At 36.2% G+C, this 25,446-nt stretch overlaps 1 protein-coding gene across 11 annotated transcripts in view; it reads left to right on the forward strand.

Moving 5' to 3' along the window:
• Window positions 1-25,193, forward strand: part of LOC134486712 (platelet glycoprotein 4-like) — a 36,192-nt gene extending 10,999 nt beyond the window's left edge. For 7 of the 11 annotated variants that reach the window (XM_087659673.1, XM_087659669.1, XM_087659671.1 and 4 more), the window contains 12 exons: window positions 1,352-1,512; window positions 5,597-5,744; window positions 6,134-6,313; window positions 7,795-7,886; window positions 9,793-9,839; window positions 15,739-15,808; window positions 16,887-17,074; window positions 18,287-18,405; window positions 19,430-19,503; window positions 20,784-20,838; window positions 21,770-21,934; window positions 24,283-25,193. In XM_087659673.1, coding sequence (XP_087515799.1) covers window positions 1,352-1,512; window positions 5,597-5,744; window positions 6,134-6,313; window positions 7,795-7,886; window positions 9,793-9,839; window positions 15,739-15,808; window positions 16,887-17,074; window positions 18,287-18,405; window positions 19,430-19,503; window positions 20,784-20,838; window positions 21,770-21,934 — 1,299 coding nt within the window. In that variant the 3' untranslated portion in view covers window positions 24,283-25,193. Of the gene's footprint in view, window positions 1-1,351; window positions 1,513-5,596; window positions 5,745-6,133; window positions 6,314-7,794; window positions 7,887-9,792; window positions 9,840-15,738; window positions 15,809-16,886; window positions 17,075-18,286; window positions 18,406-19,429; window positions 19,504-20,783; window positions 20,839-21,769; window positions 21,951-24,282 lie in introns of all 11 variants that reach the window. The other 4 variants (XM_087659678.1, XM_087659675.1, XM_087659674.1 and 1 more) reach the window with 1 other exon arrangement.
• Window positions 25,194-25,446: the final 253 nt, after the last annotated feature.

A 25,446-nucleotide genomic window follows, 5' to 3' on the forward strand; every position in this document is an offset into this window, starting at 1 on the left:
TATGTGAGGGAAACCAGTAACAGCATGAACCAAGAGACGACTGGTATAAGGCCCAATAGTGCAAATTTCCCTAAGACTGAGCTACTATTTGCCAAGTTGCAACTTATTCCAGTCATGTGCTTTCAAGGAGACTCAACTTCAAAAAGCATGTCACATCTTTCTATCCTTTCCTGACTCATTCAGTGAATTGATATTTCCAGGTGAGGAAAGTAGGTTAGGTTGTTCTTGTGTTCATGGACTCCCTTAGGCTAATTTTCTATGAAATACGTTTCTTCCTCTTCTCTTTGAACACTCTTGAATATGGGCATTCTTCTCAAATTACTTAATTAGAAGCTATAAGCTCTCTTTGTTTGCAGTAGCTACTATGACTACACAGAGTTCCTGTTCAGAGAGTAAAAGCACTAGAAAGAAGCTGGGCAAGCATCTATGGTAACTCTCTTACTTTGCAGACAATGAACCCTAATGGGTTTAGTGGCTTTCCACTTGGTCCCAAAGCTCCTAAACAGGAGGCAGTTTCTAAAAAAAGGCTTTCCAGTCATGAGGCTGTATATTTTCTTGTTTCATATTTTCAGCACTGCTGGTATACATGGTTTCTAATGTGTATCATGCACACACGCGTACATGCACACACACACACACAGACACACAGACACACAGACACACAGACACACAGACACACACACACACACACACACACACACACACACCATACCACACTTCCCTTCTTAATTTTGCTCTTTGAAAAGTAGTGATGCCATGACTGATTAAGGAGTTGTATTATGTGTAAAAACTCAATCCTGCAATCCTCAAACATGGTTCCCAGGGGTTATATAGAACAGGATCCCAAAGAGGAAATATCCATATTTATGTAATTCTTCCTCAAGCGTTTATGATCTTCATTTAATAAATACTACTTATAATACCTTGAATTGCCCAACTTTAGAAAAAAGGGATTTTGTTGCTGCTGTTGTTGTTGTTGCTGCTGCTTCGGCTGCTGCTATTGTCGTCATCGTTGTTGCTGTTGTCGTCGTTATTGTTGAAAGCTTTGGTTTAATAACATTTAGAAGTAGCTTAACTTACTGTTTATTGACTAAGGGAATATTGCCACAGGTTCACTTGAAAGGTTACTTTAAAAGCAACAAGGATGACTCCATCCTTTACACACTGATCCTTTTCATAAACGTTAACCAAGAGAGCACCCTTTCTGTGGACAGCATTCCTGCTTCAAGTGTGTGACAAAGTTACACAAGTTCTCACAAGGTGCTCCTTTTATTCTGACTAAACATAACAAGGTCCTAGAAGTTTCCATGTTGACTACAAGAAACAAACCAAACTTGTTTCCTTTTTGCAGGAAGTTGTCCTTGAAGAAGGAACCATTGCTTTCAAAAACTGGGTGAAAACGGGCACCACTGTGTACAGACAGTTTTGGATCTTTGACGTGCAAAACCCAGAGGAAGTGGCAAAGAATAGCAGCAAGATCAAGGTTAAACAGAGAGGTCCTTACACATACAGGTGAGTGGACTCTTCAAGAGTAGTGGTCTCACTCTGTTTCTGAGAACGCTTCCTCCTAAGGAATTCCATGGCATTGAAGTGTACTTAATCTTGCCAACAAAATTTACATCAAAATGTTTTCCCTACAAGTAAAGGATCCTAGTCTACAGATTTAGGTTCTACCAATATATGCTACCCAAATGTTACCATATATTATATGAAAAAGAGCTGTAGAATTTATTGCAAGTTTAAAGCTACTAAGTAGCTCCCCTACTAAAAACTTTATGGATGGTTGTTTGACACTTGAGTCATGTTCCAAAATGTCCAGTTGGCATACTGAGAGATTTATGAATACATGATGAACATCTTAGAAGGAAACAGGTATCTTACTTCTGTGATTATCCTGGTGTGGCCTCTAGGTCAGAAACAACCGTAACACCCGTCAACTGCTACAACAAGTGGATGGAACAGACTCGACCTGGTTATTTCAAACTCCTTTGTGGAAATCAGATATGAGTTCAGTGTTGAGAACCACAGAAATGAAATGATTGTGCATAGCTGCAGCCCCTGCTAAGTGTCGAAGTCAGATATGCATTGAGATTGAAATAGCAATTTAAAGCTTACAATGTTTCACTCTGTTATACTTTTAAATATTTTAATAGTTTATTTAATAAAGTTATAAATAAAATTTGAAATATGTGCATCTAGGGGAAATAATAATTCAGCACCTTTTGTTGGAAGAAAAAGAAAGTGGAAGAAGCAAAAGGAGAAGGAGACGAGGAGGAGGAAGGAAGAGGAGGAGGAAGGAGAGGAGGGAGAGGGAGAGGAGGAGGAGGGGGGCACAAAATGATACCACCAAATGTTGTCCACATCCATATAGAGATAGATAGGAGCTGGTAGTCATATTTCTACATACAGTTTTTTTATATTTAAATTATAGACTCTCTTCTTTTCCACTTTTAGAGTAGTCAAAGGCACTTGAAAAAACTATTCTACTATAGGATTTATGCCTATAACTTATAACCTATTTCTGTACAGAACTATAAAAGGATAGATTATACATCTGTTTTGCTTCTTAAGGCAACAGAGAAAGCTGGGAAGGAATAGGATTTACAGCAAGCTCTTCTCGTATTGCAATTACAAACTGTCCTTGATGAAGTATGCTTCTAGTCTCAAGAATTCATCAAACTGGAATTTCTTTAGCTGGCCTAGTTGCCTCAAACAAAGGAAGAAGAATCAGATTTAAGAAATCTCAAAAAAAAAGTTTACTATATGGAGGTATTCTGTGTGTTAGGTGAGAGTATGACATACATGCCTTTGATGATATTTGAATCCATTTTAAATTGAAGATGTTGGAAAATATGTCCCCTAAAACAGAAGCACTGGTTGGTTTGGCCAATGACTGTTAAAATGATATAGATGAGGCATTAATTGTCAGGATAAGACATGATTAAAGCATAAAATTGCATGGTTTAATATCATAATTATATCTCAATCTATAATAATTCTGATACTATAATTCCTTCTAGATATTTTACCTTTTAAATTTTATATTTTCTTTGGCAAGAATAGTAATGAAGGCATCATGTAAGCATGTGCAGAAGGCTATTTCTCTTGACATTGTTAACAAATATATCCAAAGACATCCATTTTTTTATTTTAAAATTTGAACAACAATACCAACCAACCAGACACCCCAGAGCTCCCACAGACTAAGCCACCAATCAAAGAGTACACATGGCGGGCCCCACGGCTCCAGCTGCAGATGTATCAGAAAATGACCTTGTTGGGCATCAATGGGAGGAGAGGTCCTTGGCACTTCCAAAGCTAGATGCCCTACTGTTAGAGAATGTCAGGGCTGGGAGGTGGAAGGGAGTGAATGAGTGAGTGAGTGTGGGGGTGGGTGAGGAGTGGGTGGGGGAACACCCTCATAGAAGCAGGGGGAGGGAGGAAGGGCTAGGGAGTTTCCAGAGGGGAAACCTGGAAAGGGGATAACATTTGAAATGTAGATAAAGAAAATATCCAATAAAAAAGAAATTGAGTGATTATGCTCTTTCAAAATAACTTTCCTAAGATGAGGCATGCTTTACTGATTTTATTTTCTCTTACTGAGTGCCATCTACTTGTTTGATGTTGTAAGTGCCAGTTAGGAAAAAAAATGAATCGGAATTATTTAGCTTTTGTTTCACTTAGTCATCCCTGCATTGAAGTCTCTGAAATTGCTGTAGCCTTACTTGAATCAGTACTGATGGTACCTGAATTTTAAATAGATATTTTATGAAAAAGGCATTACTAGGAATTTAATTCCTTGGGTTGTTTCAGTGTTAGGTTGCTTAAGTATCTTACTCAATGGAGAATAAATGATAAAGCTTTTTACAACATCTATTTAAATACTGTTCTTGTTTTTTATACCATGAGCATGTTTTTGAAATAATACAGCTACTTTATGAAGAAGTGAGAACCAGGTATGCTGACCCACTTTATAATTACAGCACTTGGGAGAAGGTGGGCCCATAGCAAGTTTGAGGCCAGCCAGCTGAACTACCTAGTTCAAGCTTGGGCTAAAACATACCAAAAAGTAAGAAAACACTGAACATAGTCCAAATTCATTATGTTTATGGGGACCCATAATCTGTATTTGATAGGAATTCAAAAGTTCCTGTGAAACTTGTAAGCTCATGATTTTTCAACTATAGTTGTAATTCAGTTCCCATTATTGATATCTAACAACAGAATATTGTGCTGTGAGGTCTATCCTATTTCATTGTAATGTCTACTTTGTTCTGACAAAATGTTTTTCCACCAAACAATCACCTTTTAACACAGTCATGAAAACTATTACAAGCATTAAAGCCAAGAGATTAGAACTAAGGCATCAATATATAAGATGAATGGAGTTAGATCTGGATCCCTTTAAATAAGAAATGACTATTGGTTGCCTAATGGTGGTTTCATGTATGTACCCAAGAACAGGTAGGTTGGATCGACTTTCTTCTTCTTTTTTTCATTGGATATTTTTATTTACATTTCAAATGTTATTCTCTTTCCCAGTTTCCTGGAGATAAGCCCCCTAACCCATCTCCCTCCCCTTCTTCTATGAGGGCATGCCCCCTCCCCAACCACGCTCTTTCCAACCCCTCCCCCAACCTCCACTTTCCAACCCCTTCCCCTGCACCACAGGGTCCAGCCTTAGCAGGAACAAGGGCTTCTCCTCCCATTGGTGCCCAACAAGGCCATCCTCTGCTACATATGCAGCTGGAGCCATGAGTCTGTCCATGTGTAGTCCCTGGGAGCTCTGTTTGGTTGGCATTGTTGTTCTTCTGGGGTTGTAAGCCCCTTCCACTCCTTCAATCCTTTCTCTAACTCCTCCAACTGGGACCCTGTTCTCAGTTCAGCAGTTTGATGGTAGCGTTCCCCTCTGTGTTTTACATGCTCTGCCTGAGCCTTGGAGAGGTCTTTCTAATATAAAAAATATATTCATACTCTCTGATCTTCTTTATTTTAGGATAAAGACTGCCATTTAATCATATAGCCCTTGTATGTCTGAAATCTCACTTTGTGCCTTTCATTCCCACTTCCTCTTTTTTCTCTCATTCTTTTATTAAACAACACTCAAGCACCTGCATTTCTCATTCTTTTTTTTTTCCAGAGCTGGGGACCGAACCCAGGGCCTTGCGCTCGCTAGGCAAGCGCTCTACCGCTGAGCTAAATCCCCAACCCTTGCATTTCTCAAACCACATCCTCAGCACTTCAGTATTTTACCCTTGCTACGATTAGTCCTTCGTATGTACACTTACCCTTACTTAGACCAACCACCACCTGGAATGGCTACCAAAATGAGTTTCCAACCCATTTCATTTTAACCAGCACAAGGCCTAGTGTCTATTTTAACCCAGTTCATGGTAGTCTACTTTCTATTCCAGGTTTAATACCCTTTGGTTCAATTGCCAGAGATGTGGTAATAGCTAATGTTTATCATGAAATTCTCTTAGTGTAAATTGTGATTTGTTCTGGGTTCAAATAGATTTTGTTGAATAAATTGAGACATTTGTCATGCAGCAAGACTTTGACACCCCCCCATTTCGTTGACTTCTGTTTGTTTCAGAGTTCGTTATTTAGCCAAGGAAAATATAACTCAGGACCCCAAAGACAGCACTGTCTCTTTTGTACAACCCAATGGAGCCATCTTTGAGCCTTCACTGTCTGTTGGAACAGAGAATGACAACTTCACAGTTCTCAATCTGGCTGTGGCAGTAAGTGAATAGCAGATGCTATGTGGACCATTTCGGAGCATGTCACAATTAACCTCAGAAGTATCCTCATCATTTGGCTTGAGTTGTTTTATCACTTCAAAAAACTAAAACTGTTTTGTACTATTTTGTAATCTGGAGAGATGACCCGATCAGCATAATCAATTGACTTAATTGATTGATTAATTAGTATAATTTAAAACTAGCTCTTATAAAAAGTAATCTTATAAGGGGTTTGAAAAAAATGCCACAAATTATAATTTTAGGTTAGGCAAGATTTGGCAGATTTTAAAGGTTTGTTTTGATTTTAATTGAACTCAATTGTTTCATTTAATCCATTTAATTAAGAAATGTAATATACTGATTTCTCAGACTCTGATTTTTTTTTGTAGGCTGCACCACATATCTACCAAAACTCATTTATTCAAGGTGTGCTCAACAACCTTATCAAAAAGTCCAAGTCTTCTATGTTCCAAACACGAAGTTTGAAGGAACTCCTGTGGGGTTACAAAGATCCATTCTTGAGTTTGATTCCATATCCTATAAGTACCACAGTTGGTGTGTTTTATCCTGTAAGTACCAAATATAAATGTTTGTTATATTTTTAAGTATGTAAATAAAATGTTAATGGAAACATTTATAATTTCACATATTATTAGCCTTACTAGTTAATCTGTGAACATATCATTATTTTTAAAGACAAAATCTTTCATGTTATCAGTTTTCATAGTGAATAATTACTTAATATGTTTGACTAAATTTTACTTTAAAAATTAGTCAAATTTTACTCTTATAGAAAATTAAAAATTTACTTGTAAATATTTGCATGATATATTTACTTTTAATTTTTCTAAAGAATCAAGGTTAATATGTCTTTGTATACAAATCAGACATAATAATCATATCTTTCCTCATTTTCTAGAGCCTTAATTGTATTAAAGTTTCGATGAATAAGTTACTGTGAATTTTCACTTGAGATACTCAGCAAGCTTCTCTTAGTGAGAATTACCAGTGAACTTCGCAGAATGGCAGTTTGGTGATTCATATATATATATATATATATATATATATATATATATATATATATATACACATATATACATAAGAATTCTTATATATATAAGAATTATATATATATAAATTTTATATATATTAAAGAATTATATATATAATTCTTTTACATATATATATTAAATGCAGGTTTATTGGGAAGATACTCGCAGGCAAGTTCACTGACCCCAAGGACTGAGGCCAGGGAAGTCTACATCTTCAGATAAAAGGAGTAGGGTAGGGGCAGGGAGAGAAAGAGAGAAGGGGATGCTCACAGAGAGAGCTGAGAGGAAGAAGAGAGAAGTCCAGCTTGGTGATTCCTGCTCTACTTAGCCTCAGCTTTAAGTTTTAGATTCCCAGCGTGATAAGAGCAACACGGCTAACCCATGTCTCTGTTTTGATGGTTGTATACTGGACACTGGACAGCAGTGCTGCTTCGGTTCTTCCGTTCCTTGTGGCTAATGTTTCAGGTTACTCGTTGTATATTAGTTAAACATTGACAGAGAAGCCTGAAGGAATTAAAGTCTATTATTATTTGGACAAAATCATTGCAGCTCCTTCTTTGGCTGAGAGATGTTTTTAATTGTGTTTGTATGATCTTGTTCATGTTAGTAACCACTACTAATGACTTCAGAATTTAGAGTATACTTAGGAATCTGTAGAAGCTTTGTTAAGTTTAACTCAGTGTGTCCTTACCTGAGAGCATGACAGCCGGATAACTCACAGCAATGCTGGAAAGGTACCTGTTAGCCTTGTTACTTATTTTCTTATATTTTGGGTGAGCATATAACACTTATTTGTGGACAACCTTTATATTTTAACATTAAAATACATTAAGTTCGAAATGTAAAACTCATGTTGTGTCATATATCCCAAATGATAAAAAAATGATGCTGAATGACTGATCCCTTTTTGAAAAATGTGAAAGTAAGGTACGCATACGTATTATGACGGAGTAAATAAATGTTGATCCATGAGTAATCTTTTATTCATATTTTTTCAGTACAATAACACTGTAGATGGAGTTTATAAAGTTTTCAATGGAAAGGATAACATAAACAAAGTTGCCATAATTGATACCTATAAAGGGAAAAGGTAAGGAACTCTGTGTGTGTGTGTGTGTGTGTGTGTGAGAGAGAGAGAGAGAGAGAGAGAGACAGACAGACAGACAGACAGACAGAGAGCAAGACAGAGAAAAAATAGACACAGAGGGTGAAAGACAGACAGACAGACAGACAGGAAGGAAGGCAGGCAGGCAGGCAGGCAGACTAGGGTATTCTAATGAGTTATTAGTATTACTTTACTACTACACTTAAGGCACAAGCATCAGCCTATAAAACAGACATGGCTAAAGGGAAATCTTAGCAACTTTTTTTTTTGCCAGACATTATACTCCTCATGGCACTGTCTTGTTCATAACCAACCTGATTGACAGTCGCAGCATAAACATATAAAATCTTTGCCTTTATTCATAGCTTCTCTTAGAGAAATGCAGCATTAATTTTTTTCTCTGCAGCATGTGTAACACTACAGTTCATCCATACAATTAGGTGGTAATGAGTTGAAACATCAAAAGGTCTATGAGGTAGGCAAACATTGTGCTTTTTAAAATGACCATATGAAAAAATTATACCTTACACTAATCTTTTCCAAATGACTCAAAACAGGTGAGTGTTTAAAGTGAATTCGTACACCTTTATAATTTTACTGCCATGCCAATTTTTCCTACTGATAGAAAATGAAATTAGTATTTCAAGGAACATTAACATAGTATATAATGTCACCTTTGAAAAGGTTAAAGAACACAATAGATTCATGAATCTATACTTTTCTGTATCTCCGTTCCTGACAATTTATCTGGAAGAATACTAGTTATTGATATCAGTAAAATAGGAAGAAAACTAATAAATATCAGAAGAAAAAGAATCCTTGAGGTTGTCAGATTGTGCATGCAGTTGATTTAGATGCCTGTATCCTCATTAAGTATAACTAGCACCACTTCCTTTAAAAAGATTAATCAACATTGTATATGATATACTAGTAGACATTTTTAGGAGGAGATGGCACTAGTGTTTTTTTATTTCTTACTCAAATGATTAAAATATTCATGGAGATTTAGTGCTAATATTTTTAATCTGATCGATATATAAATATACATAATTTAGATAATAAAAGATAAATAAGTTCTGTCCCATTTTAATACTGGTTTCTGAGTTTCTAACATTACAAAACTGGGAAAAATGTAAAACATGTTAAAAGTAAAATGAGGAAAAGTAAACATTAAATATTTACGTATTTTGAATTCTATGAATCCACAGCCTTGATACTTGGCTTTCTTCTTCTTCTTCTTCTTCTTCTTCTTCTTCTTCTTCTTCTTCTTCTTCTTCTTCTTCTTCTTCTTCTTCTTCTTCTTCTTCCTCTTCCTCTTCCTCTTCCTCTTCCTCTTCCTCTTCATCTTCTTCTTCTTCTTCCTCCTCCTCCTCCTCTTCTTCCTCCTCTTCCTCCTCCTCTTCCTTCTTTTCCTTCTTCTCCTTCTTCTCCTTTCCCCTCTCATTCTTCTTTTTTTCTCCCACTTCTATGTGATGGGAAGCTCATGTCAGAAATGACCTTAATACCTTTTTTTCTATCAGGATGAACACTGAACATATTACCACATAATTGATTTCTCTCAAGGAAAACAATTCCTGCTTGGAGATCTACATCTCTCATATTTTCTTCCAGAACCATGTCTGTAAGAGTGCTTTCTAAGGAGCTTGGCATCTAGCTGCTTATGTTTATGGTCTGTCCTCTTCTGTTGCCCAGTATTTCCTTCATAGTGATAAGATTAGGGGAGAAAACAAATATGGATTGAGTGAGGTTGAATAGTTACTAAACCTTTAGTGTCAACGCCTCTGTTCTGTACTGTGTTGAAGAAAGAAGTGTTTCAAAGTTGAAAGAGTAATATGAGTATGGTGTTCTTGAAATGAGAGTATTTGTTTATCTTCTTTCTTTCATTCCTAAGGAATTTGTCCTATTGGAAAAGTTATTGCGACATGATTAATGGCACAGGTAAGAATCTTTGTTGTCATAAACATAGTGAGAAAAACTTCACGTTTTCCCACAAATCTACCCCTCTTCTAGCCAAGAAAATCCAGGTTGAGGGGCTATGATTACCAGTCAGTATAATTCAGAGTCTATTTTTGGGTAGGGTGGGAATAGGATATGTCCTAAATGAGATAGGATTTTTCAGATCAACCATGGAAAATAAGCCTTGTTTCATTAAAAGAACAGTTCTTCTTTGTAAAGTAACTCTCTTAGGGATTTGTCATTTAAAAAGTAGGTAAAAACAAATGTAGAGGTATAGTTATTAGTCAATTATTCTTCAGTAGTAGACTGACAATGAAGATGTGAAGAAATACAATTTCACAAAGGAAAACCTACCCACCCCACCCCAAGTAAGAAGCAGAACTTAGGTAGAGGCAACAAGGTTGGAGAGCAGAAACAACCTATTTTGGACATGTTGGTCAGCATGAGGGAGAAAAGGAAAAAATAAAATAAGGTTAAATATCTACTATAAGGAAGAATATATGCAAAAATGTGTTCTACATTAGATCTGGAATGCAAAGAAACAATATCTTTGCTTTAGGATATAGTTAGGTAAGGGTTATTATTGTCCTTAATGAAAAACAAAGTACACACTGTTCTCCCATGTATGATTTATGGTTGTACAACACAATGGTAATCAGATACCATGAAGTAATCTAAATCAAAGAAAAGCCTTTAATTAGTAAGAAGCACATACATAATATTTACAAAGTAGGTGAGGGAATACTTAATAGGACTATGATACAATGAAGATGATGAAAGTTTACATAACAAAGGAAACCGAGGACTACCTTTCCAAAGGCACAATTGAGAAACACAGGTTTATTTATGTTCTTTCTCACAGAGTAGAAAAGAAAGAGTGGTGACAATAATGTTTTCCAAGGTCACTTTTACAAATAGTTAAGTATTTTAATACTTTGTTATATAAGCCTAACACTCCTGTACTATGCTGTCCCTAAACAGTCATGAACGATGAATGCTTCATGCTTAAGAACTCTGTTTTTGGTCTCAGGAACTGAAGAGAACAGAGCTTTGGGAATTTATTAGTGATAAGGACTGGAACGTGAGTAATGAAACTAGGGATCTAGAGGCAGACTCCAGAGGTAATCATAACAGGAAGAGAGATGAGAAACGAGGAGATGGTCCCTGTGAGAGGGACTCTCGATATGGGACTAGGAGGGGACAAATGACAGTAAAACAAAGATGCTAACATGTGTCCATCATAATTTAAAATCGCATCTTCTTGTGGTTTGAAGCACATCCACTAAAAGGAATGATACACATTTAGAATGTTTGTTTTCAGAAAAGCATCTCTTGGGTAGTGGGGATATAATTTGGTTAGGAAATAGTATGATAAAAAGTATAAGAACCCAAGTTTTGGTCTTAGGAACCATGAATGGAAACATTGAACATAGTTAAGTGTAGTAGTAATTCTACAGTTGAGTAGGCTGAGATGGGTGGATACCTAGAGTTCCTTCACTGGCCTGCCCAGCCAGTAAGCTTCAGGTCCCAATAAGAGAAAATTAAAGATGGACATTATCTATAGTGCTATGTACAAAGTTTCTCGCTGGTCTCCACACATACATGACTGTGTAAACAAAAGAAAACTGTGACTCCACTAATAACTATTTTATATTTCTTGACTATGGAAATTTGCAGATTTAACTATCCTGTATCTGTAGTGATGTTTCAAAAAATAATTTAAGTGTTTGCAATATATAACCTTTTAGTTGATCAATCACTGGATGCTCAAGTGTAGACAAATGCCTACTGGTCTGGAAATTTTAAACTATCTAGTCCTCGAAATGAAAGAATCAAACATTGGTAACAAGAGCACTATAACTTTCTTGATTCTTTATTCATATAAGCATGAATCAAGAATAAAATTTATAAAGTTAAAAAATAAAACTTTATGAGAAAAACACATGAACATGTAATGGAATGATATGCCAGAACATTTTACCCAAACACAACCAGTGGTGGTTCACTTTGGACATATTCATTAGTGGAACAGTGAAGAGTTATCTTCTCTGTGATAACTTCACTTCTTCAATGTCTGCCATGAAAATTATACTGAAATTTGAATAAGCAATACAATATCATCTTAAGTATAAAAATATTTTAAGCATTTATGAGAAATTCTAGCAAGGAAAAAAATTAAAAATTATTAAGTCTGATTAATGTTAAATGCTAGAACAATGCTGATACACTAGGGATACTAAAAGCATTTATGCCAAGAAAAGTGCCAAGCTGATAATAGGGTTGGATGCTTCAGAAACACATTCACAACTTTAACAGTGGCTTTACTAGGGTTTTTTATTTCATACCAGTAAATAGACATTGCATATATCTGTCAGTAATTTATATAGTCTCCAGCCATGTGTGGTTTTTAGGAACTTGAATTATACCTGAAATTCTGGTTTCATTGTATTGCTATGATACAACGCTCTGATTTAGAGCTACACGGGGAATAAAAGATGTATCATATGTTTCTATTTCGCTACTGAGGGAACTCAGAGCAGGAGCTAAAGGCAGGAACTACTTTTCAAAACTTTATGTGTGGATGATGTTTGCTGGCTTGCTCTCAAGTTCATGTTTAAGATCTTACTTAGTTAACTTTCTTATATAGGCCAGGACCATCATCCTAGAAAATAGCAGTACTGACAGTGGGCTGGGCCCTCCTCCATTGAATAATAATCAAGACACTCTGTGTCTTAGACAGTTAGACAGTGTTCTATTGCTGTGAAGAGACACCAGGACCACAGCAATTCTTATAAAAGAGAGTATTTAATTGGAGCTTGCTTACAGTAGCTGGAGTTTAGTTCCTTATCATCATGGCATGATAGCACGTAAGCAGACATGGGTCAAGAGAGTAGCTGAGGGTTCTCCATCTGGATGGATACTAGGTCAGAAGTATAAGACAACGGACCTACCTAGGGGTTTTGAAATCTGACCTCCTTCACACACTTCCTCCAACAAGGCCACACCTACTAATTCCTTCTAAGCAGTGCCACTCCTTGATGACTGAACATTCAATTATAAGGCTGCGGGGGCATTCGTATTCAAGCCACCATATTCCATTCCTTGCACCCACAGACTTGCAGCCATATCACAAAATGTAAAAGCATATTAAGTCCAACTTTAAAAGCCCCAATACTCTATCATAGTCTCAATGCTGTTTAAGTTAAAACTTCAATGTCTCTTCTGAGATTAAAGTTTATCTCTCTCTTTACTCCCCTTTTTAAACTTTTTATTGATTCTTTGTGAATTTCACACCATGTACCTCAGTCCCACTCATTTCCCACATCCCTCATACACACCCTCCCTCCCTTGCAACCGTGCATTTTGGAAATTGTAGTGTGTCACAGTGTATCCTGCCATGTGGCCTTTGGTTTCCACATAGTCTCTTTCCTTGCAAAAATTCGTTGCAAATATACTCATTAGTCCGGTATGAAGCATCTGACTTCTGATACGCTATCAACACTGGAACCTCAGGACTCATTTTGGATATCCTGTTGTTGTCCTATGTCGTGGAGATCCTGTAGTTTTTGATCTGTAGGACGAGGAACTTCATGTACTCCAGGATTCGTTGATAGGGTAGATGCTGTGATGGGCTAATTCAAAACTCTAGAATTGAGCCTGAGAGGTGTCAAGGCCAGTTAGTCCTCCATCTCTCTTACTCTCACACCACAGAGCTGACTCATCTGCAACTGCCACAAATAGGGCGTGCTCTACCCTGCTGTAAACAGGGTGCAGGGCCTTCCGTGCCAGGAATTACAGTTGGTAACTGACACGGCCAGTTCTGCCACTCTCATGACCAAAGCATGAGCTCTCCCACCTGGCATAGAGGTGAAAGTATGAGGGCGTAGAGAGCTCTAGTCTGAGCTACATCTCAGCAGATATGAGGCAGAACAGGTTCCTGTGCTCATACCCTCGGGACCAGCTCACCTGCAACTCCCACATCCAGGGCCAGCTCTACTATGCTGCCCCGGCAAGATGCAAGGATCATTCTCCCAAGTGCTGCAGCTGGTGAGGGCAGGGACAGCTCTTTATAAGTCCCTATAAAAGCAAAATAAAATAGCAGATCACATATTTCCTCCAAACAGGGACACCAATATGTTACCAGTGCAAATGGGAGGGGAGCATAAGGAGGAAACAGTGGACCAAAGCAAGACTGAGAACAGATGAGAAAACTCCAAATTTTGCATTTCCATGTCTGATGTCAAAGCATACTTCAGACTGACTCCTATCAGCTTTGTTGCTAGTAACATACTTCTCTCCGGTTCTGCACCACACTGCAGTTCTCCTTGGACTTTGTCCCAGGTCTGGCATCTCCAACGTCTTGGCATCAGCAAGGCAAACCAAACTTCACTGTCACAGATTTATGCAATGCTTCTATAGGCCTTCATGCAGGGACAGCCCTGGTATATTCTTGACCAGCAACTTTGTTTATTTGCAAAACGAGATTTATAACTTTAACTCTAAACCTAGTACCAGGAGATGACTGAAGATGCCAAGGTCTGCTGATTGCTGGGACAAGAATTTGGCCCTCTATTTCAGTTACATTTTTATCAATTTTGGTAGTTGATGGTTTCCTTCACTGTGTGAGGTTTTCTGTAATTGCTTTGCACGAGTTGGAAGTAAAGCTGGGTGAGTCTTTCCCTGAGGTCATCGCCCCCTTATTCCATTTAGCATCAGTCTTTTCCTTAAACTCTTAGTCTCCTTGATCACTGGACTTTACTCATTGCACTTTCTGGCGTTCCTTTTCTCCTCAAACTGAATTTGAGCATTTCCTCGCTCCTTTTCAGAAGAGCTCTGCGTAAGTGTCACCACTACAAACCACATGACAAAATCTCCTTTGCCATTCCATAGCCTTTAAGCCAAAACTCTTCAATTTAGCCTTAGGCAGATATATATGTATTTGAGAAGGGCAGTGATCAGTCATAATCTTTGAAAAATATCATAGGAATGACCTCTATGCCACTTACTAATATTCTTTTCCTTTAAAATATCTTGAGTCAAGTCCCACAGTTCAAGTCTTCTTTAGCACCAGCTTCCATGTTTCTACTGGCACGGTTCTGCTTGAAGCATTCACCTGCTTTTCTAGTCCAAAGTTCCAAAGTCCACATTTGACCAACAAGCAGTCAAATTGACACCCCACTCTCTTGCACCAAGATCTGTCTTAGTGAATATTCTATTGCTATAAAGAGGTATCATGACCATGGCAACTCTTATGTGAAAAAAAATTTATGGGCTTGTTACAATTTCAGAGGTTTAGTCCATTGTTGTCTTGGAGGGGCACATGACTGCTGGCTGACAGTGCAGGAGGCAACAGGAAGAGAAAGACACTGGATCTGGCTTGGGTTTTGGAAACCTGAAAGCCCCCAGAGACCCACTTCTTCCAACAAGGCCATACCTAATACCTTCCTTCCTGATGGCTAGCATTTAAATTTAATCTATGTGGTGTTTCTCATTCAAATCATCTTACTCCCTTACAGACATGCTCATGGGCCAATAGGAGCTCTTTAATGGAAGTTTTCTTCTCAAGTCATTTTAGGCTGTGTTGTATTGATAAAAATAGCTAGAATATCTGTTATGATTGAAATGATCTGTAAGACTTCATATGCTGTACATTAGCAATAAAAGATACTTTGATTATATGTTGAAAATGAAAACCTGTATGTACTTGAGTAAATTAAATATACCTCTTTATTTTCTAAAAGTAATTGTCCTAGTAGGTAACTTTAAAATTTGTATGCAGTTTATGCTTTATTTCTTTAGACTATACTAGAAAGAGATTTACAGATTTTTTTCTAGAATTCAGATCACATAAAACTCTTGTCACTGGCTTGATTTTTAACAGATGCAGCCTCCTTTCCACCTTTTGTTGAGAAGTCTCGAACACTGAGGTTTTTTTCCCCTGACATTTGCAGGTAAGTTTCAAGAATGTAAATATTAGACTTTTCCCTTTCCCGTCTTAAAACAAAAAACGGGAAGCATAATTATGTCCACTATTTGTAAAAACTAGACAAATATTCCTCTTGATTTCTTAATTATAAATGTGACAAAATGGAATTTATATTTACTGATTCTTCCAAATTAGCTTACAGATTTCGACACTATAGTACAAACCATTTTCTTTGACTTTTATGAGTAGTATTCATCATGTCTGCTGAGAAAGTTTCAAGATACAGAAAACAAGTGTAAACAACAGGATCTTATCTTTCTGAAGACATCCAAAGAAAATGACACATTTGTTACAGAGCTATGTTGAAGATCCACACAGTAAAAGTTTTGAAATGGTGGGGTTATATATATATATATATATATATATATATATATATATCCATGAGTACAACTACCTTCAATCTACAGTCTTTTCCGTGAAGATGAGATGATAGATTTATTGATTAGACATGCCAGAATGATTGCTGAGGACAGTGATATGTCACATAGGAGTAGCTGGAGAATCCTGAATGAGCTCTGACACAAAGAATTGCTCATAGTAGACACAGGGTAAATGATAGAGATCTGATCCAAGCCCACCATGCACATAACCAACCAAGTGAATGGTTCTTTCTCCCACTCCCCACCCCCAAGTGGTTCTTTCTTTAAGCTCTTTTGAAAGCTGGAAACGTCTAAATTGAGCACAAATGTATAACTTGATTAAGACACATAAATATTGTTAGATGGAAGAATTTAAGCATACAAACCTTCTCTGACATTTATCCCCCATGACAGTTCACATGTAGACTTGACCTTGAAAGATTTTTAAGAACTAAAGGATGTATATTGTAAACTTATGCTTTTAACCATGTTATGCCTTAAAATGTAAAAGCGGCATCAACGGTTTTCCCTTCGAATTAAAAAAGAGTTTAAAATTTTATGAGGAATATGTGACATTTTTAAAACTTAGATCAAGAATATAAATTGATTCAAGCAAAAGGATCAGAATTCCAGAAGAGGACCTACTTCTCTAATATGAAGCTCTTTTCTTGAAACCCCATGTAGGTCCATCTATGCTGTGTTTGAATCTGAAGTGAACCTTAAAGGAATCCCCGTGTACAGATTTGTTCTTCCAGCCAACGCCTTTGCCTCCCCACTCCAGAACCCAGACAACCACTGTTTCTGCACTGAAAAAGTAATCTCAAATAACTGTACGTCTTATGGTGTGCTGGACATTGGCAAGTGCAAAGAAGGTATGTAGATGTGCTCGTTATCAAAGTCCGTGTGAACTTGTATTTCTTACACTTGGGGATTTTATTCTTTAACGTGTAACATGTAAATTTAGATAGGTCTAGATAACATTGTATTATGCAAAATATGCCATATTCAGAAGGATAAATATTACAAATATTCTCTTACCTGCAGAATATAAACTGAAATATCTCTCTCTCCCCTCTCCCCTCTCTCCTCTCTCTCCTCTCTCTCTCTCTCTCTCTCTCTCTCTCTCTCTCTCTCTCTCTCTCTCTCTCTCCCCTCTCTCCTCTCTCTCTCCTCTCTCTCTCTGTCTCTCTGTGGTCTTGAAACTACAATAGGGACCATAAAAGGAAAGGATGAGATCTTAAGCTAGGAAGAATTAGTATTGAAATTCACTTGCAAAGAAAGCTTAGAGAAGGGCTGCTAGTTGAATGAAAGAGTAGAGGAAAGAGAAGGAAATGGATGAATGAGAATAACGTATCTTAACACCTAATATAATATTAAGCCATAACCCTTTTTTATGGGACATTTAAAAAGAAAGAAAGCAATGCTCATGGGACGTAATCTTTAGTGGTAGCACATTCTGTTTTGCTTTTATGTGTTTTTTTTCCCATGCTTTCTTTCTGCTCTTTTTCCTGAAGCTACTGTTTTGTTTTAGTACTGTAAAGTGGACTTATTAGGAAAACCATACTGGCATTATGCCATGTTGTTTTAATGGTTATGGAGAAAGAAAAATTCCCAGTATTCAATAAGTTTTCTAATCATCTGCCATTATCACAGTGCCCCTGCCTCTAGAAAGCAGAGAATAAACTAAGCTGTTTTTGTGCCCCTACATTAAGAAGGGAAAAGCACAGACCTCAGAGTCATCCTTGTCATGTTTGTATTCATCGTGGAATAATCATGATAAAGAAGAACAAACTACTGAGATGCTCAGTGTACCAGTAGGACTAATCGACGGTTGAACATATTCCAATGGGGTTCAACAGTGAACATTAGAATTTTGGAAATTAGTGTGTGAAAAAACAGACAACTGACTGTTTAATAAAATGTCACAGTTGTTTATGTTATTTTGCAAAATACTAACTGCATGTAATGCTCTTACTCTCAGCATTCCAGAAACGAGTGTATTTTAATCTACCAAAGGTTATCCTCTAGCAAATATTTTAAGTCATATGTGAGCTGTGCAGTAATCTACTTCCAATTGTCTTCAGGAAAGCCTGTGTACATTTCTCTTCCACATTTCCTACATGCAAGTCCTGATGTCTCAGAACCTATCCAAGGTTTGAATCCTAACGAAGATGAACATAGGACATACTTGGATGTGGAACCCGTAAGTCATTGTCTCACTGACTTAATTAATATTTCTCTAAAATTAAAATAATTATCTTTGGATCATACCCTTAAGACCAGTGAAACTGTCAAGGAGAATAAAACTCATTTCTTCCTATTCTGATATATGAATGGCATGAAATTTATTTTTGGTTTCAGCAAATGGAGCTTTATAAGGCTTTTCCTGGAACCAAGGAATTCTAATAATAAAAGTTAGTGTAGTTGTCCCTTATCATCATCATCATCATTATTATTATTATTATTATTATTATTATTATTATTATTACTACTACTATGAGTATTATTATTATTCCACTTAGCTGGATTTGCTTTTGTAAGGAATCACTGCTATTGTAGATGAAAGCACATTGTGATTATATGCAAGTTTCAGACAAAATATATAACAAGAATAACATATAACAGTTGCTCTAGTACTACTATTAGCATTTAAATTACGTTGATAATTATCTTTTTGAACCTTTGAAAGGAGACTATGGATGTACTGAATAGTCTAACGCTTGCTAAGCAACCATGCTCTGGAACTGACCCTCAGCATCTGCGAGCTATGGACTTACACTTCTCCTTAAATAACAGATGTCTGTAATACTGTTCTTTACTGATATGTGGACTATGAAGAAATAAATATTTGGACATATAGTTCAGCAACTACATGAACTGCGTTGCCCTTTTTGTATTGTTTTACTAATGTTCTTTCTTTCTGAACAAAATTGTGTTTATTTCACAATCTAAAGGAAACTATAGTTAGCTAAGACAAATTCTTTCACCATATTTATATATATATACATGCAAACATTATGTATATAGGTACAATTGTGAATATAAATGCAGGTAGAACATGACAACTTATGTACATTGTTCATTTAAATACTCTAATTTTTCAGCATTAAGAATTCTTTCATTTTTAAATACAAAATTACTCTCTTTGAATAATAGAAAAGGCAAAATCTGACTATTCTAAAGGAATGTTTTAGAAGTTTATAGTTATTTAAATTTGTTCTTTTCAGATAACTGGATTCACTCTACAGTTTGCAAAAAGACTGCAGGTCAACATACTGGTCAAGCCAGCTAGAAAAATAGAGTGAGTTTCCCTAACAATGTTTTTTATTAATGCATTAGTAGCACTTTCTTATAAGATTGTGAGTGAATGAAGAAAAATGGAAAGAATGTCTTATGGTTTTTCATCTTTATGCTATATGGAATTGTTAAATATCTGGGACATATTTTACTTGAAGGAGAATCAGATCTGATGCTTATTGAATAGTCTATTTTAACTACTATTAGTTGGATACTGTTGAGGGCACTTCTTATGTACCCTATATCCAATTATTAGTACTGTAACTTCTAGGTCATGTACGTTTGTAGACTAAAATATGTACCTGTGATCCCATAAAATGTAATTAGAAATCTACATTAGATATGTAAATTGAGACTATGAGAGACATCTCCATTAAAATTGATTCACTGCACAGAAAAACACACTCATTGATAAGTGGCTATTAGCCCAAATGCTTGAATTACCCTAGATGCCTAGAACAAATGAAATTCAAGAAGGATGATCAAAATGTGAATGCTTCACTCCTTCTTTAAAAGGGGAACAAGAATACCCTTGGCAGGGAATAGAGAGGCAAAGATTAAAACAGATACAGAAGGAACACCCACAGAGCCTGCACCACATGTGGCCCATACATATACAGCCATCCAATTATACAAGATGGATGAAGCAAAGAAGTGCAGGCTGACACGTGCCGGATGTAGATCTCTCCTGAGAGACACAGCCAGAATACAGCAAATACAGAGGCGAATGCCAGCAGCAAACCACTGAACTGAGAATAGGACCCCAGTTGAAGGAATCAGAGAAAGAACTGGAAGAGCTTGAACGGGCTCGAGACCCCATATGTACAACCATGCCAAGCAACCAGAGCTTCCAGGGACTAAGCCACTACCTAAAGACTATACATTGACTGACCCTGGACTCTGACCTCATAGGTAGCAATGAATATCCTAGTAAGAGCACCAGTGGAAGGGGAAGCCCTGGGTCCTGCTAAGAATGAACCCCCAGTGAACTAGATTGTTGGGGGGAGGGCGGCAATGATGGGAGGATGGGGAGGGGAACACCCATAAAGAAGGGGAGTGGGAGGGATTAGAGGGATGTTTGCCTGGAAACCGGGAAAGAAGGGAATAACACTCGAAATGTAAATAAGAAATACTCGTTAGTAAAAAAAAATTGATTCATTGACTAGAACAAAATCAGATCTTAAGTGATATACATGAATAATTGATTTCTGATAGCTTATTTACTATAAGTGTGTTTTAGGTATGCATAAGCATACTCACAATTATTTTCGATGTATATTATAGAGCACTGAGGAATCTGAAGAGACCTTACATTGTACCTATACTGTGGCTAAATGAGGTTAGTGCTTCATTATTCATTAAAATAATTTTTACATAAAATAATTTTGTTACTTAAAATGACGCTGCAGCAGTTGGTGGGAGAGTGTGGGTGTGTGGGGGAGCATTCTCATACAGGCAAAGGGGAGAGGGAAGGATAGTATAGGAGGAGGGGTTGGTGGATGGGTAACAAGGAAAGGGGTATCATTTAAGATGCAAATTGGAATGATCATTAAAAAATAAAAATAAAAGATAAATAAAATGAGATATAGTACATATAATATATATGTACTCTAATATAATGTATTTACACTGCCTGTACATATGCTTATACACTTTGATACATCTATTAGAAAGAAAACTAAATTACATAGAACTGTTTGTTAAATTTTATGGTTTGTTTTTCAGACAGACATATAATTTTACATGTTTACTTGTACTCAAGAACATACACATATGTAATAGCACAGAATTCATGACTCATTGAATGTAACCGTGACGATAAAAACCAATTATTCCTAATCAGGGCAGGTTAGACTAGACTCACAATCCTATCGCCTGGTAAACTGTCTTGCTGTAAGCTACTAAATTCATTAGTCACAGAATTTGAAAATGCATTGCACAAACCTTCAAAGGAAGTACAGCTGTTGACCTTTGCCCTTTCTCCCTGACACCGGGAAACATTTGAAAAGTTGTGAAATAGTTCAAAGAATCTGAAAGATCAAATGGATGCACATGCACTGCCGAGCTCTAGGCAGCCTAATCAAAGTGGCAAGGGACTCACTTCGCACATCAGCATGTGCACTAGGTCAACTTTGGACAGGAAGAGAATTTTACTGCCTTACTGAGACAGGTAGATGACAGCTATGCGAATGTTTAAAAGAGAGAATGGCATAAAGTTATTTTGTTTTATTAATTTAACAAAATAACGTTAATGTTTATCTTGATTGCAGACTGGGACCATTGGCGATGAGAAAGTGGAAATATTCAGAAACCAAGTGACTGGGAAAATAAACCTCCTGGACCTGGTAGAGAGGGTCTTACTTGTTGTTGGAGTACTGATGTTTGTGGCTTTTATGATTTCATACTGTGCTTGCAGATCTAAGAATGGAAAATAAGTAAGTGCTCATCAAAGTATGTATCATCTAATCAAAGTATGTTTTCATCTCATCAAGAAGGGATTATACATTAAAGCAAAATTATTATACATTTTTGCACGTGTTTAGCCAGCTATAACGCCTTAATATATCCCAACTTTTGATGTTATTGTTGTAAAGTAAATTAAGAAGCAAATGATGATTGAAATCATCACTACCACAGGGAAATGAGCACAATTATATTTTTTGTCCAAACTTAGACTTGCTAATTTCTTTTATTTTAAAAATTATTAAAATTATACCTTATAAAAATTACAATTATAAAAATTTTAGTAGATAGAAATTTATAAGAGCAAGATGTAGATGTAGCAATATATAGATTTTGATTAACAGAGGCAAAAGGAATTATTAGCATAAACCCTGGGTGGATGATTGTAGATGCTAGCCTTTCTTATTCCCAAGTAGAGCTTAATAGCATGACATGCTGATGATGAATTAAAAGTCATTGTCTGAGAATTAGAATAAAAAATTACAAGATAATAGTATAATTAATTGACTGAGTCACTCAGTTTAGAGAGAAAGTATGGAAATGTGGATAAATACATAAGAGTCTTGGCTAAATTGTACAGGGTGTTTTACATTGTAATGGCCACTGTGACTAGATATCAATATCCATGTTTCTCTACATGAACAGAAAGGGAAGCTTAGCATACTTCCCCTAGCCTAAGTGGAAATAAACTTTGAAATATAAATTTCCAATCCTGTTAGAAAAAAATGATGAGGAGAAAATGCTTGGTTTGTAATTGTATTCTACTTAAGCCAAAAATTAACCATAACCTTTGTCTTGCAGGAATTTTGATTTTAATCCCAATAACTAATATTGAACACATACTGATAATGCTAAATATTTTACATGAATTATCACATCACCCCTATGTAAGTCTCCAGTAACCTGGAGTAAATACTATGATATTCCCTGGAGACATTCTATAAAATTAGAACAAATGTCACATTGTCCATGTTGAAGTCTAAGATAACCATGTCAATGTTTTCTAAAGTAATGTGGAAGTTAGCTAACAGTATTTATTGTATGGGAGTTGAGCATCTTTATGTTGTAGAAAAAGCAACTCAGTGTTTTGTTCTGGATCATTTGTTTCACTCTAAAATTCTTTTGAGCGCCATGTGTTTAAAATGTTAACAAGACATATGAACAATGTAATGCTTAAAATAAAAGGCAAAGACATGGCAGTTGGTTATGAGCACCATTGCTCTTCCAAATGACCCTTTCCCAGCAGGTAGCTGCTAACTCCAGTACCACTTGTTGGCCTCCACAGTCATTGACACATGCATGACGACGGACAGAGAGACATGGAGGCAAAATACCCACGCATATAAAATGAGAACTTCTCAATCTGTTGTATGAAAGACATTTATTTTCAATAATATATGAGAAAAATGTCTCCTCCAAAGTTAAAAAACTTTAATATTTCTCATTAGCCCATCAGGGTTATAATGGAACGCATGTGTACACATATCAATATCATAGATTAAACAGAATATCCATTGGAAAGGTATCAAATCCCTGCTCAATTACAAAAGCGAGTCTACATAAGGTATTGGTTTATTTAGTTAAATGAATAACTTCATCATTGTTTAATGTTCCTTGAATATAAGGTTTCTTAGGTTCATATTGTACTAATTAATAACAGAATTAAAAGCTCTTAGTGTCTATATCACTAAGTGTCTATTTAATTCATGCGTTCCACCGTTTTAAAGACAGAAATATATCACCTCTTAAAGACCGTGCTTTCAAAAAACAGATTCTTCCTTGGCAATAATTTAACTCTACTAGACCCACAATTATGAGACTCAGGTTTGCTGAAACAATCATTTTGTAATATGTTAAAAGTTATGTCTCTGAGAAAACTTGTGTCGATTTTAAGGGGGGTTGGATGTAAAAATGGAGTTAGGTAGCGCGCTAGGGAGAAAGTGACTTGCTGCTGGGGAGACTACAGTAAGCTCAGTTGAAAGCTGTACATGTATATCTCTTCACGGAAGGCAGTCTTGAGTGTATGAGGGTCCTCAGTAGCCAATTTAATTGACTACCCTCCCTGCTCTCAGTATGCTTACCTCTTGGGAGTTAAGGATGCAGCTTTCTACGTGTCCTTCTTGAGGAGGAACATGTATCTCCCTTATAAGGAAACTGAAAGTTGACTTCTCTCTTTAGCATGAGATACTGTCCTGCATAACTGAAACTATCATACCTCGATACAATATGATATGTAAGATGTGATATATGTGATATAAGGCTATTTTGCCTGTTTAATATCTCACTGCTCTCTGATTGGTAATGCCTCTTCTGTTTACAGGTAGTGGATGAGCCTACATTATGCACTAGTTACATCTTTGGTAAAACCAATCTCCAAAACGAAGACTTAATACATGCTTGTTTTTATAAAACACACCTATCTGTAGTTGAAGAAATGGTGGTGTGCGCTCTCTCTCTCTCTCTCTTATTGCAGATATATATTTATTTATATATTGCAATAAGCTACAGCATATTTCAAAAAGATTAATATGTCACTAAGCCTATATTTTTTAATAAAATCTTGTATTTTGTTAAGTCCATCATCTGCAACTGAGTGGACTTCAATTTCCGCAGAACCAATTATCTTTTTTGGTTCTAATTTACTGATATTTTTTTCCTGTTGGCAAGTTTCAAGAATGTATATTCCTAGAAACATTTTGTTCCTCATCGAAGTAAACTGTTATCATGTCTGGGGTGGCCCTTTCATTTATAGCAAATGTTCCTTGTGACTGTCAGCACATGATATGTCATAAGTATTATATCATTTTAAAGATTTAAGGATGAAAAATGAACAATTCACATATGAACCATTGCTGATATATTGTTTAATCCTCTCCCTCTCTGGTGTCCTTGGCAACAACAAGGCCAGGTATCACAGCTATTGTTTTCTTTTTACTTTCTTACACAGAGCTTACATTTTAGCTCTTTATTTTAAGTATGTTGTCAAGTTCCATGCTGCCTAGCTCTTTTAAAAACTGAGTAGGTTTTTCTCTTTCTGCTCAGCTGCAACTAATGTAACTTCAGAGAGCTGTTATAGTGTTAAAAGATGTAATTTATAATAAATGGATTATGATATAGAATCTTACAAAAGCTAGAATGGGCTTTAAATATATATTTGTGGTAATATATTCTGCTTTCATAATCACCCAGAAAGAACTGGTTTCTAATATTAAAGATGTTCTTAAGTTCAAATGTTTTGTCTAGTTACTATTGTATCACAATGTTTTATTATTATTATTATTATTATTATTATTATTATTATTATTATTTGTGAAGTATTTCATCTGAAGTCTTACATCATTCTGAATCATTTAACCTGACTTCTATGTCTTAATCCAATTGGAAATGGATGTTTTGCTTTAATTTTATAGCAGGAATGTAAGAGTGAAGGCTAACGTCTTTCCGGGACACATTGATAGTTGTTTTGCTTCCTTAAGCAGAGTAA

This window comes from Rattus norvegicus, chromosome 4 (genome assembly GCF_021556685.1).
Source record: "Rattus norvegicus strain SHRSP/BbbUtx chromosome 4, alternate assembly SHRSP_T2T, whole genome shotgun sequence".
In the NCBI taxonomy this organism is placed as follows: Eukaryota; Metazoa; Chordata; class Mammalia; order Rodentia; family Muridae; genus Rattus; species Rattus norvegicus.